The sequence below is a fragment of the Ochlerotatus camptorhynchus genome, unplaced genomic scaffold (assembly GCF_037179485.1).
Source record: "Ochlerotatus camptorhynchus isolate MF236.1 unplaced genomic scaffold, CSIRO-AGI_Acam_v1.1 ptg000022l, whole genome shotgun sequence".
Taxonomy (NCBI): domain Eukaryota; kingdom Metazoa; phylum Arthropoda; class Insecta; order Diptera; family Culicidae; genus Ochlerotatus; species Ochlerotatus camptorhynchus.
This window is the reverse complement of record NW_027040514.1, coordinates 1,257,393-1,275,977: the sequence shown is the minus strand read 5'-3', so window position 1 is coordinate 1,275,977 and position 18,585 is coordinate 1,257,393. Positions and strand designations below refer to the sequence as shown.

The 18,585-nt window shown below is 42.5% G+C and overlaps 1 protein-coding gene across 1 annotated transcript in view; it reads right to left on the bottom strand.

Moving 5' to 3' along the window:
* The window catches only part of Sobp (Sine oculis-binding protein), a 104,042-nt gene that overhangs the window by 77,047 nt on the left and 8,410 nt on the right, over positions 1-18,585 (bottom strand). The window contains exon 2 of the mRNA XM_065227095.1: positions 13,614-14,239. Within this exon, the coding sequence (XP_065083167.1) occupies positions 13,614-13,721 (108 nt within the window). The 5' untranslated portion in view covers positions 13,722-14,239. The remainder of the gene's footprint in view (positions 1-13,613; positions 14,240-18,585) is intronic.

Sequence of the window (18,585 nt, the reverse complement as noted above, 5' to 3'; positions counted from 1 at the left end):
TACTCGCACGCAAAGTTGGCAAAATCGCTAAAAGTTGCCAAATCAACCGTTACAAATGTAATTAAAGTGTTTGGGGAACGTTTGTCGACAGCCAGGAAGTCTGGATCGGGGGGAAATCGAAAACCGGAAGCCACTGAGACGACAAAGAGAGTTGCCGGTAGTTTCAAGCGAAACCCTAACCTCTCTCTCCGAGATGCCGCAAATAAGCTGGGTGTATCGTCTACAACCGTGCATCGAGCCAAAAACGAGCCGGACTATCGACTTACAAGAAGGTAGTGACTCCAAATCGCGATGATAAACAAAATACGACGGCCAAAGCGCGATCCCGGAGGCTGTACACGACGATGCTGACGAAGTTTGACTGCGTGGTAATGGACGACGAAACCTACGTCAAAGCCGACTACAAGCAGCTTCCGGGACAGGAGTTTTATACGGCAAAAGGAAGGGGAAAGGTAGCAGATGTTTTCAAGCACATGAAACTGTCAAAGTTCGCAAAGAAATATCTGGTTTGGCAAGCCATCTGTACCTGTGGCTTGAAAAGCAGCATTTTCATAGCTTCCGGGACTATCAACCAAGAAATTTACGTGAAAGAGTGTTTGAATAAACGTCTGCTGCCTTTCCTGAAGAAACACGGTTGTTCCGTACTGTTTTGGCCGGATTTGGCATCTTGCCATTACGGTAAAAAGGCCATGGAGTGGTACGCCGCCAACAACGTGCAGGTGGTTCCCAAGGACAAGAACCCTCCCAACACGCCAGAGCTCCGCCCAATTGAGAAATACTGGGCTATTGTCAAGCGGAACCTAAAGAAGACCAAAAAACTGCTAAGGGCGAGCAGCAGTTCAAGGCAAACTGGCTTTCTGCGGCGAAGAAGGTGGACAAGGTGGCTGTACAAAATCTGATGGCAGGGGTCAAGCGTAAGGCCCGGCAATTCGGATTTGGAAAAGCGGAAGCCTAACTGAATATTTTTCCTGAATTTTATACTAATTGAACTTGAAAAAGAAATTTAATTTGATTTTTTAAATAAACGATTTCACCGATTTACACGCGTTTTCCCTTGACCAAATTTTGACCGTATCACCCTTTAGCAGGTGCGTCATCAAAGTTTTCGAGCCGCTCCGTCTGTCACTTCGTTTGTGGTTGTACCATCTTTCGTTCAGCACACAAAAAAAATATTATGATCTTAAACTAAAACTAGCCCTGATGACGATCTCACCCCTGGATCCAAAGGTTGACGATGGTAAAACTGATAAAGCGAATTGTAAACACGACTTGATTCAGTAAGGTTTGGACAAGGAATGAAAATTTTTATTTACTCTACTCAACAAGGTAACTAAAGGGTGTCCCACATCAAATTGCATCGTGGAAAAAACACTGTAGATAATTACCCATTGGGCATTTTTTACTGAAAATTTGGGTAGAAGTAGTTTAGAGTGTATTGTTTACACTGTATTTTTATCGCTGTCAGTTTTTCGAAAGTTGGAAAAATGGCGTCACCCCAGGGGGTAAGTCACTCTGCCACCTTGTGTTTGTGCTTATTGTGTTTCATGTGTGTTTTTTTGGGTGTCGGAAAGTGTTTCTGGGTGCTTCATCGTATTTACGGAGTTGTCAAAACTTCAACAGAAAAAATAAATTTACTGGCAACTATATCCTCAATCATAACATAATGCTGAAAATGACAGACCCCCTGCGATTCGTTTGCTGTTGTTTGTTTAAAGAAATAGCATAACCGGCGGGAGGATTATTTGGAGCTAAAATGACCGCAGCCCAGAGCAACGGATATGAAAGGACCGCCAGCTATACCACTGACTTGCTGCGTCAGAATCAGTAATAGAGTTCTATAAGCGTTTCACAACTGTAGAGATCGAATATTAATCAGCAACGGCTACCGTTCAGGATAACTGGTCCGAAAATTAGTTCTTGACACAGGCATTGGTCCTCTCGCTGCAGGAGGAAGACGAATGGGTACGTGCCACCCGAGAAGAAGGATCAAGCAAAGGGTGCATTTGCACATAATTGGAGGGGCCGTGATTGGGATGCCGCTGGTGAGAACCTAGGATTTACAATCAGAAACTTTTCCGTTGCGGTTGTAGTGGTTTTCTTGCAAGACATCTTTACATTTTTAGCATCCTGATCCCGCTGCTTTCGTGGATCCTAACTGGTTTAGTATTTCCTTTTCTTTGGATTGGAGGTTTTCAATCCAGATCAAGATTTTTTTTCCTTTCAAGGCAGAACGGTTCGACGGTTTTTTCAGGTTTTTTTTTTCAAAACAAAATAACAATCTAATGTAAACATTATTTGCAGTGGTGCCAGAATTTATTAAAAAATTGCTTGTCATGCGGCGGAAGAGTGCTTGAAGTGTGTCGAAGTGTGTTTCTGTGGGTGTTAGCACAATGTGGCAGAGTGGCTTACCCCCTGCGTCACCCGAAACGCAACGTCGCGAATTGATTTTGCACAAGCACCTGGAAAATCCTCAACTCTCTCATCGGGACATCGGAAAACAGCTCGGAATCGTGCAGTGAACGGTGAGTTGTGTGATTAAAGGTTACTAAGAAACTCTGAGCATCAAAAGGAAGGAGAAATGCGGTCCGAATGGATGTTCTATTAGTGAGCAGGATCACAAGCGTTTAAGCGGAATCCCAATGCTTCGGTCAGGGATGTGGCCAAAACAGTTGAATCTGTCCAAGTCTTTCGTTCAGAGAGCCAAGGACCGGGAGGGACTACATACGTACAAAGTGCAGAAGGCTCCAAATCGCGACGAACGGCAAAATACCGTGGGAAAGCCACGGGCCCGGAAACTGTACACCCAGATGCTGACTGATTGTCTCATCATGGATGATGAGACTTACGTCAAAGCGGACTTCCGGCAGCTTCCGGGGCTACTTTTCTTCACCGCCCAACACAATTTTGATGTTCCGGAGGAAGTAAGGAAGCAGAAACTTTCAAAGTTGGCCAAGAAATACATGATTTGGCAAGCGATCTGCTCATGTGGCAAATGGAGTGCGCCGTTCGTTACAACCGGGACTGTAAATGGGGAGATCTTCCACAAGGAGTGTCTACAGAAGCGTCTGCTTCCTCTGTTGAAGCAACACGAGGGCCCTACGATCTTCAGGCTGGATCTAGCTTCGTGCCACTATTCAAATGGTGTCCTGGAGTGGTACGAAACCAACGAGGTCACTTTCGTACCCAAGGACATGAAAAAAATCTCGCGTTTTTATACGTCCGTCCGATCAATCAGGCGCTGGTTCGAGTTTGACAGAAAATTGGTTCATAAAAGTACCCCTTTTGTATCCTAATCTTCTTAGATGTAGACTATGTTGCTTCTCAACACTCCTCCTCAACATTGGTCGATTTAATTCCATTGGCTTCTCAAAAATGCTTCAACTTGACTGCTCCTGAAGGCTTGGTTAACAGTTCTGCTTCCATCTGGTCCCTCGAGCAACGGAAAGAGCAATACAACTCTGGTTGCTCTCGTTGATCAGCACAGGTAACTTCAGTATCCCGCCAAGGTCGTCCATTAATTTTTGAACCCACTGTAGTTGTTGAAGACATTCCGCAAGAGCAATGTATTCTACTTCAGTGCTTGATAACGAAATTCCAGTTTGTTTGCTGTATCTCCAGTTGATCAGTCCACCGCATAGCTTGAAAATTTAACCGGTATTTGATTTCTAGTGACCGTTTCGTTCCAGTCGGCTTTAGTTGTTTTCGATACCCATCTTCCAAGTACAGATGGTGTTGACGGCGATATACAGCAAACCCGAGCAAAGTCCAGGATCAAAATGACAGCAAATTGAAATCAAGTATTGATATCAACATCAAATTGAAATCATAATTTGATTTCATTTTCGCAATTCACAAATTTGATACCAAATTTTGTTTTCATTGTGCTGTACATTTGCTCTTCAAAAATATGTTGTTGTGGATTTGTTTTCATTGCCTTAGCATAACATCAAATTGAATACTTGTTTTGTTATCAACAGGAAAAATTTATATCAAATTTAGTTTTCAGTTTACTCTCACTGATAGCAGAAATAGTTTTCAATGTGATGTCACTGGGAGATTTTTTGGCTCTCAATTTTGATATTTTAACCGTTAAAACGACCAAAACGACAGCAACCTGAGTAATCATTATCAGCGAAATCACACCATCAAATTTAGATTTCCATTTGATCTCAGACTTTGCTCGGGAAGCTCCTACCAAACTCTGCAACTGATCTTAATCAAGTTCTTCGCGTTGTTCATCTTCTTCTGCCTCGACAGCTTCCACTTGAGCAAAACGTACGGCTTCCAAACATATGCACTGCATCCATTCCTTTATTTGACGTTGGTCTTTGTTGCGTAATCTAGTGTCAATCACCGACGGACATCGATTGCCATCCATTGACGGCAATTGAATGTGCAGGAAGGCAGCTTCCACACCTGCGTAGGATATCGCATCCATTAAACACACATGGGCCGGGACCAACGGCATTACTTCCCTTCCGAAGGAAGACGTGACCAGAGAATTTTATGCCTCAGAAAAATCCCACCGACCTCGGCTGGGATTGAACCCAGACCCATTGGAGTGAGAAAGCAGTCACGCTTAACACTGCACCACCGGCGCCGACGTATGCATTGCATCCCAACACTTTCAAATGCTTCATATCTGGCTTCCTGCTGAACCAAATTTTAAATAGGATAACATCAACTGTGCTGGAAGGTAGCCTGTTCTGCAAATATGCTGCTGTATTTACAGCCTCCGCCCTGAAACGTCTCGGCAATTCAGAGTCTAACAACATGCAAAGTTCCATCTCGATTTAGCTCCTACTCTTTCTCTCTGCCACATCATTTTGCTGAGGTGTATAGCCAGCCGTGTATTTAGCTTTGATACCTTCTTCCGTGTACCTATAATTGTCGGATCCTTTGGCTTGTATATTCACCTTCTCTGTCCGATCGAATCACGTTGGGTTTCTTACCAAACTGGGTTTCCGCAAATCGAACGTATTCACGAATCTTAGCTTCAACTTCAGATTTCTCTTTCAGGAAGTATACTATCGTGTATCTGCTATGGTCATCGATCATGGCCAGATAATATCTACAACCACCCATAGTCTCCGTCATCGGTCCGCTGAGATCATTCTGAATATCCAGAATCTCTTTTGAAGTCTTCACTGCCACCGCTGGAAACGCAGGCCGCGCCATCTTCCTTCGAGGCAACATTCACATGTTATCTGGATTCTACAGTTCTTCACATTCATATCGGAAACCAAATTGTTCCGTTCAATCTCCCGAATGGCATCTGGATCCCTATAACCGAGTCTACGGTGCCACAACAATCTTGATTGTGCCATCGATCACCTACACGCAAACCAAAAATGTATTACAATGAATGTTAGTTCCGTTTCCTATCATCCTCTGTTCATGAACATCGCAACGAATGTTAGAAATGACCTTGCATGCGATGTAATGGTTTTTTGTCTTTTTTTTTATTTCGTGTTCTATCTACGCTTTCGACTATACCAGTAAGCTTGTAGAACGACGCACAGTGTAGAACATTGTAGAACGACGCACACACTTGCCTCGAATCTCTCCAGCAGAAAAAGCATACGAAATCGAGTATGCGAGAAAATGAGCGCTTCGTGTTTGCTTTTAGGCTATCCATATTCCAGGCCAGTGACAAGGCCTATATCAACAGCAGCGTTTGACAGTAGGCAGCATGTCCCGGGCTCAAATCGTTTATTTTGCTGTTCTGGGCCCGCTGTCACGGTATAACATGTTGCCTACGCGCCTGTCACTGGGCTGCCAAAGAGATGAACTAGCCTCAGGCTAAAAATCTCTATAATAAAGAAAAAAAAAAAAAAAAAAAAACTGGGCTGCCATATTCAGAAGCATGGAGAGAGCAGTGAAGAAAGCACAGGTCTGATAATCGTAACGTTTGTGGTTCGAGTCCAGTGGGCAACCTGTTTCCTATTTTTTTCGACATAATTAATTTCACTCACTAATAGACTCTACATTTTTCGGTCTCCAATTTTCTTGCATTGGACCGCAGCTAGGTATATCGCATCCTCGGTTCATGCGGTCTCCACTAACATCCTCTGATGATGAATCCCACATAATTGTAAGCGAATCTTACATGCCCCGGTTGGGTGTACCATCAGGGAACGCGATTCTTCCACAGTCAATTATTCAAAATATTTAAACTTTCCCGAAAGTCTAGACTTTTTTGAAGTCGTCGGAGCTTCCCTGAACTACAATAATGTTCTGAATTTCTCTGAGGTTTTCGAAAGTTGAGGCAATTTTCCTTAAGTTAATTGAACTGCCTTGATGTTGTTTGGTCTATCCTGAAGCTCCCATTTTATCTGAATTTTTCGATACTTCCTTGGAGCTCATGGAACTTCCATTAGAATGTCAAAACTTCCCTGAAGTATCGTAAATATTCTAGAAATTGTCGAATTTTCTCTTACGCTTCCAAATGTTTCAAGTAGTTCTCGGAGCCTCTCTAGGGTATCAGCAATTTTTCTAATATTCGTTGAACTTCACTGAAACTCGGAAATTCTCGGAATATTCCATAATTCATCGGAAATTCTTGAAAGTTCCTGCAATCAATCAATGGAACTGTTCTGAAGATCTCTGATCTTCCTCAAAATTCTTGGAACACACCTAAAAATAATGAAATTGCTTCAAACTCTTGAAACTTCTTTGAAGTTTTCTGATCTTCATTGAAGATGTCGGAACTTTGCTGAAGTTTTCGGAAATTCCCTGAGTTTCATAGAACTTCTGTAAAGTTCCTGTAAATTCTTTAAAGTTAATTGAACTGCCCAGACGTTCTCGAAGCCATCCAGAAGTTCTTGCAATTCTCCTGAAACTGTCCTAAACATCTTTAAACTTCCCTGAAAATCTCTGATCTTCTTTGAAATTCACAAAATATGTCTAGTTTTATAATGTAGTTTTGCTGCTGTGCGTTATATCAGGAATATAACATCCTTAGTAACATTATAAGTTTTATCGAGGTTTTAAAGCGTTCTTCAGTCCAGTAACGCTGGTAGATCACTTTCTCGTGGTGCGTTACTGGTATTACATCGAACTCTGGCCCGAAGATCTTCTTGTTGACGGTTATGAGCCTCGGTTTTGAGATTTTAAACAAGAAAAGGTTCGGGTCAGGGTTCTGCTGCATGGTCAAATATCAGTATCATCGCTTGTTTTTGTCGCTAACAAGACCTATTTTGTTTGGTGCGTATTTGGAGAGGTCCAAGAACTCTTCAAATGATACGGAACATCACAATTGAATGAGGATTGATTTAAGACCTATTTTGATTGATGAGAGGGTACGTCTTCGGAACATCGCGATTGAATGAAGCTTCTTGTGATAAGAGCAAGTATGTATGATTTAACTGTATCGGAAACAAATACCGCATTAGTTTTCCATAGAGATGCACTAAAGATCAATGTATTGATCGCAGTGATTATGACCCGAACAAAGGGAAAACAAAGGCGTTCTTCATGCTCAAGACTACAAGACTATGATAAAACCAAAATGTTCACTTTGGATATCGTTTGAGCAGATTTTAGAGCGTTCGAGAGTAAATTAAAGCAACATTCCTAACTATTGCTCGAAAAAGCTTTTTTATTATTAAAAAAAAGTAATAGTGTTGAGTCATTTTAGTGACAGCGTTAAAGAATATTGCATCTGAATGGTCCTGATTAAATCTTGGAGGCAATGAAATGATCAGTGTTAAATTTTTAATGAAATCTAGATAGAGAATAGAAAAATACTTGACATATCAGTAGAACAATATATTCAAATGTTTAAATATTAATTTCCTTGTATTTTTAAGAGCCTATAAACGTCACTTCAACATTACGTGAAAATGTATTCCAATATTAGTAACAATCATAATTATTCAGTATTTTTTTTTTTACTTTATTAGAGAGATTTTAAGCCGTTAGCTAGTTCATCTCTATGAAATAGGAGGCCCCAGAGGGGGAGTTATGCCTGCAAATTTTGTTACGGAGTTGGCTTACAATTCACATGTACTCAAATAGAAGCAATTAAAACAGATTCCAGTAAAAAGATCTCAATCAATCTGGTACATCAAAGATCAATCTGGTACATCAAAGTTATGCAGGGATTTGAAAAAGATCGGAGCTCCACCGTAGGAGGGGTAATCCCCCGTCCGGCAAAGATGTCCCGTCAGCCAAAAGAAATTAATTGTCGCTAAGGTGGAAGGTTCGTCGCCCAGTATGGCCCTAATGCTGTTGAGAAGTGCGTACTGCTCCCGTAGTTGTTGGTATTGTGGGCACAGGCATATGATGTGTTCCACCGATGCAGTGGTTCCGCAAACGTAGCACATTTTGTGGAACTGCGTCGCACCAAAACTATGTGAGATCCTTGTATGGCCTGTCCTAAGACGAGAAACGACCTTCTGGTCCCGAAGTTTCATATATACATATTATCATATCATCATACATATCCGCCCACTTGCTCGTCGTTCCTTTAATTCTTCGGATGAAGAGGGATTGGGATTGGCACCACTCTGCTTCCCAGACTTCCCACATTTTGCTGACTATCCATCGCTTTATGTCCTTCGTAGCACTTCGTCGGTGTAACGGGGGCCAGCTGGTCCAGACCCTGCCAGGCTGTCGGCTCCGCTATTTCCTGGGATACCGCAGTGCCCAGGGATCCAGGAAAACACCGTGTTCGGAGGTGTGGCCTCCACAATAGCCTGTATCCAGGGGTGAGTCAGGGTCTCAGATGTAAGGGCTTCAGCGAATGCAAACACATAAAGCAACCAACGATACAGACAAAATGGTTGCTACGACTACCATGACAAACTCGATCGTTAACATAGCTCGATCCGAGTGGTAAAAGGATAATGATATATTGCTTGCCTGCTTTGTTGCAATATACACGGATGAGGACATAGCTTGATATGAATCGAGAAAAGACATAACAAAAAAATTCCCATTAGCACACGTGTATCATCTTCGGCTTTACTTCGTGAAGCAGTTGCCAACAATTTGCTCGTTTCCTTCTACCGCCCCGAATGAGTTGTGTCGCACGGGCTGCTTGTCATAAAAAAGAACGAAGAAGATTATATCATTATTGCTTTGCACTTTTGACATAGCGTTATTATTCGGTTCGATGATCGCTTATCATTTTGTCATTTGAATATATTTTTGATTCCTTGAAGGGCTTGTATCACGCTGTACGAATCGGATAGCACCAGTATGGGCCGGTCCGAGGATGTTGCTATTATCTGCACGGGCTTTTCGGTGGCGATGCACGTCATCTCAAGACCGTACTATCATAGAGGTAACTCTAAGACCAGAAGGTCCCGAAGAAACGTTCGCAACTTTTTAACTCAGCTCTGGTACTCTCTTCGGTTCCAAGCTAATCGATTCACCCCTCGAAACATAGGAAAATTAACTAACCCATCATTTTATCTGTCAAACTTTCATAGCGAATCAAAACAAACATAGTGTAGTACTAGAGTTTTGACTAGAATGGGGTACGTTAATCGTTTGCTTGGGACCAATAGGCTAGTCAAGTAGTGAGCCAAGCCATTAGTTTCGTATTGATTGTTGGTACTACTATCGACTATCGATCACGGCTCTTGCAACCCGGCAACGAGTGTCGCGATTGTTTGACCGGTGGGGACGAGAGATGGTGCGGATCAAGTTGATCCTACTGCGGCAGTCGTTCTTGATCGCCTTAAAGTGCTGCTCGAAGTTGCGGGACCGGTCAACAATTACCCCCCGAAATACGGACCGTCTTCTTTAGTGGTATGGGCTGGCTTTGAACTTTGATAGGTGGCCCGCTGACATGGTGCCGGGATGGACACACGTGGCACCTGACGCTTTTGGTGGCCAAAAGCTGGAAACCTAACGCGCTGGCCCAGCGGAGACTGCTGCCTGGTCCTTGATCCTGTTACGTGCTGCTGTTGGGCCGGTAGTTACGATAAGTACATCGTCAGCATACACGAAAATGTAAACATTTTTCGGCAGTCCTTCGAAAACTTCGTTCATGGCCACAAGGAAGAGGGTAACGGCGATAACTGGACCTTGTGGGACGCCCGTCTCTTCTCTGAAAAGCTGGGACCTCGTGTTGCCAACTGCGACTCTGAAAGAACGATCGGTCAGGCAATTTTTGATGAAGTGGACCATGGGTCCACACAGCCCTCAGTTGACAAGCTGTTTTGAGACGAGGGGCGTCCACGTCCTGTTGAAGGCCTTCGATATATCCAGCGAGACGATCTCGGTGTGGAGACCGCTATCGTTGGTACTCTTGAGGACCTCCCCTGCGAAGTAAGTTGACGTTCCGTACCCTTGACGGAAAGCATGCTGTCGATGGTCTAGCAGGTTTTCGACTTCAAGGAAATGCTTTAGCCTCCTGTTGACCATTCGCTCCCGGACCTTGGCAATACAGCATGTCAAGGCTATTGGCCGGAACTTGCTAACTTCATTGGCTTTTGGGATAGGAATGACTAAGCTCTCCTTCCACGACGCTGGATACGAGTTGGTAAGCCAGAGCTTGTTGAAAAGCTCCAGCATCCGTAGCTGGCCTGGCGTTGGTAACCTCTTGAGTAGAGGGTACCCAATTTCGTCGGGACCCGCCGACTTTCCGTTGCTGCAGCGGAGGGCATGCTGCAATTCCTGCCAGGAGAATACCTGCTTGATGTCCGGGTTCCCAGCATCAGAAAAAAACAGAGAAACTTGCAATGGATGACGTCGAAGGCTTAGTTTTCCGCTTGAATTCGTCTTCGTTCTTCTCGATGGCTGCGAGATGGGCAAAGTACGAGCCGAGTTCGTCCGCTACAATTGCAGGGTCAGAAACCGCTTCACCGTTAATCTGTACGTGGAGCGGTGTCATGCGCCGTTTCCCACTGAGGCCGAAGACTGTGACGAATTCATTCCTTCTAGAAAGTCCATCCAGCTGGTTCGTTTTGCGACACGGATTTCTTGCCGGCATTGATTGTGCTACTCATGGTAGTGACGGAGAGCGTCCTCGCGGTCGGGATGTCCGATAGGAAGGCGCTTTACACGGCGAAGTGCTATACGCCGGGATTTAACGGCTTTCCTCGTATCTTCATTCCACCAGCGTAGCGTTTTTCGCTCCGGAACGCTGCTGGTCTTTGGGATGGTTGCTGTTGCCGCTTCGTATACCACTTCTGCAAAGTCTTTAATGCTGTGTGGATTACGCTGTACTAACAAGGACTGAAAGGCTTCACCATAGCTATCCCAGTCCACTTGTTCATAGCGCCATCGGGAAGGTGACGGTCGAAAGTTGAACTTTGATGGGGTAGTGGTCACTGCCATAGAGATCCGTGGTCGCGCTCCACTGAGTTTTGCCGGCAAAGCAGCGGCTGACAGCAGAGACGTCGATGGCAGAAGTGTGCCGCCCGTTAAAGTACGTGGGCACACCGTCATTCAGAATCACCATGTCTTCCTTCTCGAAAATATCGCCAGGGTAACACCTCGAGGGTCGGAGCGGGGGCAGTAAATATAATTTAGAAATCACGTAAAGATGACGTGAAATTCATTCCAAGTTAAGTGTAAATCACGTAATATTTACTTTACTGTTCACGTAGACCACTAAATGGGAATATTTTTTGGCTTCAGGACATTAACGTAAATGTTACGTGAAAAATAGTATGGACGACAGCTACCTATGTTTTCACGTAAATCAGACGTGCTTATTTTTTGGAGTGTAAAAAAGCCAAATGATTCTTAAAGAAATGGTTAAGCCATTTTTAGTTTAATCCTCCTCAGAAAGTTGGCAAAAGATTATCACGTAAATTTCCAAGGTTCAGTTCTAAGCCATTTGATTAGCTAAAATTTCGAAAGACTCATCAGACCATAATTAAAAATGAATTGCCCTTCCTGCGGAGAAAAAAAATACTAATTTTGACCACCCCACTCCTGGTGCTAGTACCGATTAATACTTCTGTTGTGTCTTTGGCGTAATTTCTTCATAAACATCATTGGGAGCTCCGTAACACATGGGTACAGCACGGACGAACGGGCGAAACGTAACGTGATACTTTTGGCTTCGCAGTTTCGACATCAAACTACCAAAGGGCGGCCGGAACGGGGGCGGTATTTGGGTGTGTTTGTGCGCGGGATATTATGTTCAGTATCCGCGAACTAACCACGCCATTAGTTGTACTACGCTCTCATCCCATATATGAGAACGACAACGGAAGACGGGACTCGGACCGACCACGATGATGTCCCGCGGTATCCGATGACAGTGTACTAAAATATCAAACAAAGTGTTCCGGCTAAAAATACACCAGCAAACCCGATGAGTGTCCCCACAGTTGGATGCGGACCATGGTTTCCGATTCTACAGGTAAAATGATAATAGCATATGTTCACTGCACGCGTGCAGCCTAAAAATACAACTTCTCATACAAAAGACGCAACAGGCAGCCAGGTAAGAGGTCCGTTAACAGTTGCTAAACAATTTTCGAAAATAAGGTTCCGATCCGACTCATCCGAACGTGAGAGGTGGTTATTTTTGGCGAGACGAACAACAACAACAGCAGCCAAATATGAAAAATAGACAAGTAACCGCTACCGATGCGATCCGATGGGATGACGGTTGTTGTAATATGATACCTACCTGGCTTTGCGTTTCGTTGGTTGTATTTTCCTCGGCGATGGTGTCGATCGTTGCGTTTTATGGTTGGATTCTGTTTTTTTTTTTTTTTTTTGACTGATGACCCTGACTGACTGACTGACTGACAGGACATTGCAGTGAGTTTACTTGGGAAGAACGAGCGTGGGTGTGACTTTATGACTGGATTCGAGGGAAACGATACTTAAAATTTGTATTGACCGACACGTCATATTGAAGTTTCTAGGGCAACTTATAATTTGAAGAAAATCAAATAGTTCACAAGTCTATCTAAATACCTAAGACAAGACAGGACATCTGGATTAATTTTATTCATCTTCGCAGTACCTTTTGAACATTATCCGTGTTGAATCAATTCAAACAGTGTACAGAAGTTTTGTATGCATTAAATACAACAACAAAAGACAAACATAAACTTTAAAATCGACCAGCACTGGATCCAAACCTATGCCACAGTTGTCTCCCCTAGCTAAATACAAGTAAGCGATGAAATCGCGGCATGCCATGCTAGAAGAGCGAGTTTGAGCGTTTCAAGTCCAAATTACCACGAGAATATGATTTACAAACAGTAACGAAATTTCACCAACCAACAACTGTTTGTCAAACTGGTATCACTACAACGCATTACCCCGTCCCCCGACATCTCCGACTGCCGCTATACCCGGAACGTAGTTCTTTTATATCCGATACAAATCAGACGATATCGGGTTACGTTTACCATGTACAGTGGGGTCGGATTACTGCAGACACGTTTCTGGCACCATCAAGCGACACAGCTTTTGCCTGGCCAGTCACCGATGAGACGAAAATCGAAACCCGATACCCGTCCGTCAGCAGTCGCACGCGGTAGGATTATTAATGGACCCCGGGAGGAGTCGAAATAAACTGGAATGTGACCCGACAAGGTACGAAATCGGTCCGTGTGGAATTTGAATCCCTGATATATGTACCTACTACATCCATGGGAATTCCTCCCATCGAATTGCATTGGGCTTACCTTGATGTTGTCCGGTTCGGTGCATACCTCCTTCTTGACCTTAATCCGATGGGGCGAGGGCGAACTCTTCGACGATGTCGCGGTCGATGTGGCCATCACTAGATCCATTTGGTGACGCTCTTCGTGACTCAGGGCAATGCCGTCACCACCGGCTCGCTTAATGCTTGAAATTTGATCCTTTTCACATGCCACAACGTGCGATTGAGAGCGCGCGAACGTGGTATTCCCCCTTTTTTTCAGCTTCACTGTTTAGTAGTTCTTCCCTCTACATATAATGTAGCAACTGGCGGCGTGACGTCACTAATCTGCTCCGTTGTTGTTGATGCACACGAACGGCATCAGCATCGGAGAAACTGTCTCACGCGGTCTAATCGAGCGGGTAAAAAGTTTTGATTTCAAAATTAAGATTCCATCCGATCGGCCATTGGATCAGGCGAGCGAGTAGTGTGTAACCTGAAACGGCTTCTACATATGATCTGCATATTTTTGTTCCATTTGTATCTCCTGCCGACGACGGCAGGCAGTGGTGGCATGAAGCTGTGCACGGTTGATTTAATGTCGTTTGGAGATGATCTTGATTGCGATGTTTATGCGGCTCTGCCCTGCTGGGTCTGTGCCGCGGATTGCTGGAAAGTATGGAAAGGATAGTTTTAGAAATCAATTCAGTTCATCTTTGGTTTAACTTCACTGGTACTGAAATGGACTGTTTAGGAATGTCTGGCGAAAGTTTTATGTAACGATGCCATCAATGTTGAATAGGGGAAAGGTTTGCCTGCATTGAGACACTGCTGTTTAGCGATTTATTATAATAACATAGAACGGTGCGACTGTTCTTGGAAAGTTGTAGACGATTTTCGTAAAAGGGAAATTCACGTATTCTCGTCAATCTAAGTAGCGTCCGCACTTCTATTAGAAATTTTTCAGCGAAACACACGCATAGGGAAATGACTCTAATGTTAGCCTATGGATCTAACATTGGGCCCATCGCTAAAAATCTGCTACATATCAATTTTATCTAGATGAACGCGTCATTGGGGCGGTACTAATGGATATTTTTGGTCGCTATTGAAAATTTTCCTTCACAGGATGTTACTATTGATCCTAATAATCAAATATGTGATGGTTTTTAAATATTTCACCTTGGGTTTTTAGAGAAAAAGTATTTTGAAGTTTACAAAGCCGATTATGAAGGCGTATATGGACTATTGACGATACAAAATTATTGCGAATTGAACAAATGCAGTTAAACAAGGTTCAAAAGTTGATTCAATTAGTCCAAATGGCATTAAAGAGTTCTTTTTGACTCTCAAGTAAAATCCGTATTGATTAAATCGACTTTCTGCAAAATCAATTAACATTTGTTGCTAGAACAACTTCTTATTAAATTTCTCTTCTAAGTATAAGAGACAGAAACGAGTAGGACAGTCCGCGACAGCTACGTAATCATAGTAGGCATTGATTTTTGTCCTGTTTCGAGTGTTTTTTTTTTTTCTATTGGAGGCAGAGTTACATTTTTCTCGTGTGTGCAAAAATGTGCTGCCGAGACTCTCAAAAAACCGTCTCCCGTCGCAACGAAATCAACATGTGACGAGCGAGAAAGAGACACGCGAGAATAAGATACGAGCGAGAAACAAACGCGACACCCAAAAATCCTGGCGTGCGCGAGGCTCGCGCTGATCTCATGTGCCTCATCTCATGTGCTACAATTAATGCTAGAACTGCAGAGCTCGAAGTTCTGGAAGGTGTAGGTAAGCGAAATACAGGCTGTTGAAACTTGGTTGCTTTGACCGACATTTCATTTGCGTTTGCACAAATCCTATTTTAGAGGAAAGGTAGCATATATTTGCAGTGCTTAAATTCTTGAAATCCTCTAATAGCAAAAGCCATTAATTTGCCGATCATTTAGATTATTCTTTGTTTATTTTTTCCGGTTCAACACTTAACTGCACTTGCATGACTAACATCTTTTGACACGTTATTTTCAAAATATAGAATGGACAAAAATTCTACAAAAAGTGTATCGGTATTGTTTAGTACGGGGATTTGACCGTTGCATGACGTTCAAACATTTTCAACGAAATTTAACCATTCATCGGCAACACAACTGGTATATTTTGTTAGATGGGATTCAAAATACGAATAGATTAGCAAATGCAATGTTATGATAATTCAATGGGTGAAAGATTTTTTTTTGCAGTACATTTTTTCTTGGCGTATTACCTTTACGCGTTCACTTGTACTTTGTTACCATTACTTTAAAAATGTTCAGATTTTTTTTTAATGTGCCTCATGTGATCGAGCATTCAGATAAATTCTATAACAGAAGCGGTGACCCACTGGGTGATGGCGCGGTCTATGCTAAATAGTTGCAGCAAAATAGTGACATGAGCGGGCATCGTTGGCTTTAACTGAGATGAGCGTGTAGACCAGTGCAGTGATATATTTACCATTCTAATTATTAATATCACCAAGTCTACCGACCTTCTGTTCTGTTCCTTCAAATCGCTTTCTGGTTGGCACGGTACGATCTAGGTGGCTTCTGCTGACCATTGCTCTGCGGGTTTCGATGGCATCGTTTTCGCGTCAATGTCCGTAATCGCTAAGAAGAAATAACCTTTTCGGTTAGATAACGGGGCGACCTTGCCTTTGTATACCAACAGTGTCAGAAGGAAGCGCCTGAGTATCGGCACCAATTCCACAAAGTGACCACCAAGCGCCACCATCTCGCTACAACAAACCAGAAAGTGGTACAGCCATTGCTACAACCTGCAACAGATCAACCGATCAAATCACCATGTTGCCACCATGTTACCAGAGTGTATGGTTTAAATTTGGAAAATACTGTGTTGAAAGTTGATCTATCCATTTGAAAAATTATGATATTCAAAAACTTAAGCACATTCTTAAGTCATCCTTTTTTTTAGCAACTCGCTAATTCAGATCAGAAGAACATCAGCAAATGCTGATCTTTTAAAACTTGCTGGCTGTCTAGGGAGCATATCTGAAAGAATATCCTGTTACTTATGCAACGTTTCTTGAACATCTACAAAATTTCCTTAGGTGTTAGAAAATTTACTCAAATTTCAAAGTACCTTGAAATTAAACGGTGGTCCAAAATCTTCATCTTCAGGAAGTTCATTGATGTTTTTAAAATCTCTGGCTAACTGCTATAAAGTTCCCTAAACTGAAACGAAGATCCCTATAGTATTCTATCTTTACGAAATTCCCTAAACTTTTTCAAAATGCCCTGTACTTCTATGAAGTTATACGCAGTTCCTCGAATTATTACGCAGTCCACAACACTTCATCAAAGCTTGCTTCACGTCTACGTTTCTCGTTGATTTTGCGCAAAGCTCGACGCACGAAATTTACTGAATTTGTGCGGGATTCTCTGAACTATTTCAAGTCCATGAGGTTTCATCAAAGCTCTGAAGTTATAAAAAAGGTCCCTGAATAATAAAGAGGTTCCCTGCCATTAAACAATAAACTTCTACGAAGATACCTAAACTTGTATAAAGTTCCCACTTCTACGAATTTTTCTGAACTTTTCCATGATATCAGAATTTCAAATAATTTCACTAAATTTAGCTCATGATTCATCTGACATATGTTGGTCTTGATGCATAAAACAAAATATAATGTTCTAGTGAAAACAGTTAACGGAACATTAGTGTCAAACGAAGCATAAGTGTTACTAATCACATTAGCGACAGTATGAATAGCCTCATTCAGCCCATACTGTCAATTACGAACTGCAAGGTGTATGAAGTGTCGTTGTCTTATAACTTTTTCAGGAACGTAGAAGAAGAGTTATCGAAGCAGTTCGATGAAACTCTACGAAGTTCAATGAATTTCAGTGAGCTTCTACAAAGTTAGCTGAACTTTAAAGAAAAATCTGCACTTCAAGAAATTTTCCCTGAAGTACCAAGAAGTTTCTTGAAGAACTACAAAATTCCTTGCAACTCGGATAGCAGTTCGTACCCTGGTGTAGTGGCTGTAGGTGCATTGTCAGACAGCACCAGCAAATCAACAGAGGAAGTGGTAGAAGTGCTGCATGAAGAGGTAGTGATAATGGACGTGCCCTCAGGAAGGGTTTGTGGATCTGTCGAGATTCAATGCGTTGCAAACAAAAAAAAATAATATAGGAAATCGATTTAGATCTCCATTGGAATATTTGTTTAGTCCTTCGGCTCCACAGAGCTTTCAAAGATATTGAACCTACTAAATAAACATTTTGGAAAACATGGTTTTCGATTCATATACTGACCGTTGAGTGTGACAAATATGTTGGATTCATCCCAAAATTTACAATCCAGTTTTCTTATTTCTCATCATATTTTCAGGTTGACTACTACTTGGGACGAACATACCATGCTTTTTGTCTAAATATATTTGAACAGTTCTCAAATTTAAGTAGATGTTTGAATTAACTAGTGATGTCGGCTACAGCTTGAAAGGCTGAAAATACTGATCGATGAAGTCATACGAATCAATTTCAACAACGAAGTTTTTTTTAAAGGGCCCTCCGAACTATTGGCTCTCTGCCAGCTGCAAAATACCTATCAATTTGATCCACCAAGATCAATCGGATCCAAATCAGGCTGATCAATATCCCAAAATTTGAACTAATTTGGTGGCGAACTGATTCTGCACTGGCTCTTTGAAGTTTATATGGGAATTACTATAAGAAAAGTGTATTTTTTGTCCTCATCGTTCTAGTCCTGCACCATAATGATTTACGGAAAAGTTGTCCATCAGAGCCCCCCCCCCCCCCCCTTTACGTGAAAATTTCCCAGCTACAACTTTGTTGAATGTCAAGAAAATTTGTTCTTAATTAATTTCCAAGCTGATAACGTGCTGGTAGGATTAATCGGCTGTTTTCAGGGCAACACTGCATCTTGCCCTTATGACACAATAGCCTCAATTTTTTGTCTGCTGAACAGTAAATGAACCATGTCAGAAGAACATTATC